This window comes from Phycodurus eques, chromosome 11, assembly GCF_024500275.1.
Source record: "Phycodurus eques isolate BA_2022a chromosome 11, UOR_Pequ_1.1, whole genome shotgun sequence".
Taxonomy (NCBI): domain Eukaryota; kingdom Metazoa; phylum Chordata; class Actinopteri; order Syngnathiformes; family Syngnathidae; genus Phycodurus; species Phycodurus eques.
In genome coordinates this window covers 26,338,917-26,344,916 of record NC_084535.1, presented here as the reverse complement: position 1 = coordinate 26,344,916, position 6,000 = coordinate 26,338,917, and the positions used below count along the sequence as shown (strand labels likewise).

Here is a 6,000-nt window from a genome sequence, read left to right as displayed (position 1 = left end):
CCTTGAGGCAGACGTGCTAACCAGTCGGACACCGTGCCGCCTATATTAGTATTATTCATACATATCTAAGAATAAGATAACCTTTATTAGTCCCGCAATGGGAAAATTTGCATCGTTTCAGCAGTAATTGTGGATCTAAATATGTAATATCAATAGTATGCCCCTCATTGTCCTTGTGATAATACCCCATAGAGTCTCAATGGGGTTTAGATCCGGGGAGTTGGCTGGCCAGTCAAGCTCTGTGATGGCATGGCCATCAAACCAGGTTTTGGTGCTTCTGTATGGGCAGGGGCCAGGTCCTGCTGGAAGATGATATCTGCATCTCCATACAGATCCTCAGCAGAAGGAATTATGAAGTCCTCTAAAACATTCTGGTAGACTGTTGCGGTGACCTTGGATTTAAGAAACACCTGCACTGGACATTGCACCCCGAATCATGACTGACTGTGGATATTTCACACTGGACCTCAAGCAGTTTGTGTTCTGTTCTTCACCCGTCTTCCTCCAAACCCTTGGACCTTGATTCCCGTACGAAAGGCACACTTTATTTTCATCGGAAAAGAGGACCTTGGACCACTGGCCAACAGTCCAGTCCTTCTTCTCCTTGGACCAGTTGAGGCGTTTCCTACGTTAGCTCAGGCTCAGAAGTGGTTTCACCCGAGGAACCCGACAGTTGTCGCCCATATCCCGGATGCGTCTGAATGTGGTGGTTTTTGAAGCTGTGACTCCCACCTCATTCCACTCTTTCTGGATCTCTGCTAAATTCTTGAATCTTTTCTGTTTGACAATCTGCTGAAGCCCACGGTCATCTCTTTTGCTGGTGCATCTTCTCCTGCCACATTTTGTCCTTCCACTAGACTTTCTATTGATATGCTTAGACACAGCACTTAGCTATGCACTTTTGTGGTTTACCCATCCTATGGAGGGTATCAATGATGGTCTTCTGGCTAGTTGTCAAGTCTGCAGTCTTCCCCATATTGAACCCAACTGAGACAATTGAACCAAACTGAAGCAATTCACCTGGGGAAACCTGCGTAGGTGCTTTGAGTTTAGAAGATGATTAGTGTGTGACACTCAGCTTAAAATATTTCTGGCCTGCAACATTTGGGCTGATTTCTTCATAGTATTCTAATGTTTTGAATTCCTGATTTTGTGGGTTTTATGAGCTGGAAGCCCAAATTATGTAAAAATAAACAAATAAATCCTTGAAATTGTTAAAACTGTGGGTCCTGAATCTATAATCTATGAAAGTTTTAACTTTTTGAATGGAATTATGGAAATTAATAAACTTTTCCATTATATTGTAATTTTTTTGGAAAGGGTCTGTATTTAAAGACACACCTGTGTGTGTGTTTGTGTGTGTGTGACCCTGGTCTGGTCCCGGATGTCCATGCGATCCCACATCATCAAGAGCCTTAAGGAACTCCAGGCGGATGTCATCCACCTCTTTGGTGATCTCAACCCCAGAGATAGGAGAAGCTGCCTCTGAGTCCCCAGACACTACTTTCTCATGAAGGCGTCAGTGGAATTGAGATGGTCTTCGAAGTATTTGGTCAACAATGTCTGGAGTTGAGATCCGCAGCTCTCCATCCCCACTCTACACAGTGTTGATGGTGCACTGCTTCCCCTTCCTGATGCACCGAATGGTGGACCAGAATTTCCTTGATGCCATCCGGAAGTTGTTCTCCATGGACTCACCGACCTCCAACGACGCCCGAGTTTTTGCCTCAACGACCACCAAAGCTGCATTCGGCTTGGCCTCCCGGAACCCATCAGCTGACTCCAGAGTCTCCCAGGCCAAAGAAGACTCCTTCAGCTTGACCGCATACCTCGCCACGTGTCCTCAAATGGGTTTGGGGATTGCTGCCACGACATGCACCGACCACCTGACGGCCACAGCTCTGGTCAGCTGCCTCAACAATGGAGACTGGAGACTCAGAACGTGGCCCACAGGACTCGGTGTCCCCCGCCCTCCCCACAGGATGTGGTCGAAGTTCGACCGGAGTTAGGAGTTGAAACTCCTTCTAACAGGGGCCTCTGCCAGACATTCCCAGCAGACCCTCACAATACAGTAAGCCCCTGCCCCACTCTTCTCCCAAGTGTCCAAGACTTGCGATCCGATGACACGATCACACAGTCTATCATCGAACTGCGGGCTACGGTGTCCTGGTGTCAAATGTGCAAACATGGTATTTGTTATGGGCAATCCGTGATGAGCACAGAAGTCCAGTAACAGAACACCGCTCGGGTTCAGATCGGGGGAACCCTTCCAGGTCTCACTGTTTTACATATGATATTTTTCATTATATAATAATTATTACTCACTTGGTCCACTCGTAGAGCTACTGTAATTTATTAAGTTGGTGAGTTGCGGTGATGTTATTAGCCTATAATTCATCTGTGCATACAATTACTAACATGTTTAAAAAATAAATAAAGCGAGCAGAATATGTGTAAAATAAGACTACTGTATATGCCATGAAGTTAAATTGCAAGTATTCATCAAAATGATCTGGGTCCTTAATGTATCTGGGTCTGTGTTCGGATTGAGGACCTCTGTACTCTCTTTTGCAATCCACACACATACATGGGATTTTCTTGACAATGTAATGTGTCACATGATTGGGCTTTACTGTTCTCTGTTTCAAGGTTCTGCTGCAGCTGCTCCAGGTTGGAGGTGTGGTCCAGTTTGATGAAGAAAAGCTGTTGACTTTGTCACAGAGAGCCAACTTGTGAGTAGCTGACAACAACCAAAAGTTTGTATCAAATAGCATGGGTAACAAACAAAATATTACATTTCTTCCTCAATGAAATAGTATTGGGGAAATACACATTAGTAAAAAATACAACAGTGGTAATAAGAAAGTAATGATAGGATTAATAATAATATATTTAACAAATGTATTAACTCCTCAGTTGCAATTACTGTTTGTGTTTCCTTGCCTTTCATTCCAGCTACCAAATTTTGGAATTTCTTTATGAGAAGAAACATATGTATGACAAGACCATTGACTGCTACCTAAAAGACCCTCTGAGAAAGGTAACATAAAATGACTGAAAAAACATGGCTTGAAATTCATAAATTTGTTTCAGTAAATGCTGTCATTGACTTCCTAAGTGTTAGATTTGGTGTCTTGTGTTTTTGAAATATGAAACAAAAATGAAGATTAGCCCTTTTAATTATTGACTTCACATGAAGGGGGAGATCTTCAGCTATATCCACGAACTGATGTCGATGGCAAGCCACAGTTCTGAGGAGAAACAGGCAATCAAGAACAAAACACTGCAACACATACAGGTCAGTTAATGTGCATTGATGAACTCAGGGTTTTCCAAAACAAAAAGATAAGTCTCCAATACAGATATTCTCTCTTAATTTGTTGTTGACTTTATCTTTATGAGTCACTTTGAATATGGAATATGCTTTTGTCATCATGAAATGGGGAAAAAAAAAAAAGATAATTTAAAAAAACCTGTATATTCAGGGCATCAACTGAAAATTGACTCTAGACCAGTGGTTCTCAAAGTGTGGTACCTGTACCACTGGTGGTACGCGGAGCTTCCTCTGATGGTACGCAAAACAATCATTGAATATTGTTGCGCTCGCAGCACTGCAGTTGTGTTGTTAATAAATTCTGTAATTTCCGTTTTTCGGGGAGGCCTTGAAGGTAACCAACCAAGTGTGATCTGTGATTGAGTTGAGCGAGTAGAGAGCACGCGTGTGTGTACATTCAGACACATATGCTGACGGTTACCGGAAAATACGGGACAGTACAAGTTGAATCTTGTTTTGGCATGATTATGACCGACACGAATTGTTTTGAAATAATTTGTTGCTTGCTCGCTGCTTGTCCTGGTTCCTTCATCCAAGCAAAGGCAGTGCTACATGAACAACTGTGGCTTATGTGGGTGTGCTGATGAAACCCCCACTAAGCAGCAGCAAACGAATGGTGCAACCAGTAAGAAATAAATTGAATGTAACTACATTTAAAAAAAATTACAGTTCACTTTGGCAGCGCAAATAAATGTTTGAAGTATGATTTGTTAATACTCAAACGTAACGAGCTAGCTTTCTAAAAAAAAAAAAAAGTAACGTGGTTCATTCATTGCAGGCATTTTTGGGAAAAAAAAAAAAAAAGCCCCAAAAAATATTTTTTACCTATGAAAGGTTTTTCCCAATTCGGAGTTCCCTTGTTGTGATTGTACGACGTGTACGCAGCACAATGTGCAGGCATCCCTGGAGGGCTGTCATTATCGAATCTTTTTAGAATTGATTATCCTCTAGATATTTCGTCGAGTAATCGCCGAGCAGGTGTGGGCATGCTTACTGCGCCCCCTCAACTCCTGCCTGTGCGTTGGGGTTTACTCCGGTGGACAAGAGGGTAGCCTCCCTCCGCCTTCGGGTGGAGGGGGCAGGTCGTGACTGTTGTTAGTGCCTATGCACCAAACAGCAGTTCAGAGTACCCACCGTTTTTGGAGTCCTTGAAGGAGATGCTGGAAAAGCGTTCCCGCTGGGAAGTCCCTCGTTCTGTTGGGGGACTTCAACACTCACGTTAGCTATGACAGTGAAACCCGGAGGGGCGTGATTGGGAGAACGGCCCCCACGACCAGAACCCGAGTGGCGTTCTGTCATTGGACTGCCAGGACAGCCAAAAGTGAGGTCGCAGAAGCTCAGCAGCAGAGTACTGGAGTAGTGCAATCGCCGCAGTGTGGATATGGATCAGAATGATCAGCAAGTTCCACACTCTGGTAGTACAAATGGTTCTAAAACAAAACAAAAATTCCAGGATGAAATCAAAGAGGAGTGAAGACTGATGTCTTCCGCCAGGCTCCTCAGGTCAGGGCTCCTGTATATGACCTGGTCAACCCCTTAAAGTCAAGTGCGCCTATGTAATAAAAGATGGAAACAATTTTAAAACATTAAAACAAACTTGAAAGAAATCTTAAAATAAGCCGGTGAGCAGCGGCAGCAGAGCGCGCCATCATTCACTCAACCAGATGTGATAGTTAGGGTCTGTTGATCGTGGTAAAAAAGTGGAATTTTAGCATTCTTAACAACACAAGTGTTAGCTTAAAATAAAATATAGCACATCCACACATGCTTCACATATACAGTATTACGTCTCATCCTCCATATTATAAGTAAAGCAAGGCATTTCCGTTGTAACAATGACAAATACATATTGTCGGGCGGCGGCATACTTTCACACCACATCCGACCTCGCGGTGGGTCCCTTGAAAACCAGGTGCAGTGTGTAAGCACCTTAACACTAATGAGTCACATGATTGTTAGAGAAAATGAAACATTGGGCCCAATTTGTGCATTTTCACTTTGGGGTGTTAGGTGTAATGTTTGTGGCCAGCAGTTTAGACATTAATAGGGGTGTATACATGGAACCTTCTCTTCCAATTATAATTATTTTAGAAGCCCAAACTGAATAAATATGCTCCATATAAGCACCTCGGAATAAACAGGCTGCATTTGAATGGAATTTCATTTGGTTTCACAGGGGTGGAATATTCCTTTTGCCAAACGGATCAGAACAAAATTTTAGTCATGTAAACATTCAAACCGATTGGAGCCACGCAGCGCTCCGTCTGCACATGCTTAATGTCATGGTTTACGCACATAACTGTCGGCTTCCAACCAGAGCTTGTAAATGTTTTTAACAACTTAAAACTTATTTTTACCAAGAAGTTGTTTTTTTTAATACAGTGTTAAAACAATCCCAAAAAACTGTGGTAAATAGACCGATCTCCATCTTGATAAATGACGTGAGGTTCACGTCAATGTGTGCATGTCACACGTCTCTTTTCATTGAATGTAGTGCGCATGTATACAGTACACCTAATTGGAATAGATAGATCCATCCATCCATCCATCGTCTTCCTCTAGTTTTTCCAAGAGGATCCCGAGGTGTTCCCAGGCAAGCCGAGAGACACCGTCTCTCCAGCGTATCCTGGGTCGTCCCCGGGGTCTCCTCCCGGTGGGACGTGCCC

General features: G+C 43.3%; 1 protein-coding gene across 5 annotated transcripts in view; it reads left to right on the top strand.

The window, feature by feature from the left end:
- vps8 (VPS8 subunit of CORVET complex) overlaps positions 1-6,000 on the top strand; it is a 253,578-nt gene that overhangs the window by 159,674 nt on the left and 87,904 nt on the right. For all 5 annotated transcript variants that reach the window (XM_061690460.1, XM_061690459.1, XM_061690463.1 and 2 more), the window contains 3 exons: positions 2,650-2,732; positions 2,956-3,040; positions 3,200-3,298. In XM_061690460.1, coding sequence (XP_061546444.1) covers positions 2,650-2,732; positions 2,956-3,040; positions 3,200-3,298 — 267 coding nt within the window. The remainder of the gene's footprint in view (positions 1-2,649; positions 2,733-2,955; positions 3,041-3,199; positions 3,299-6,000) is intronic.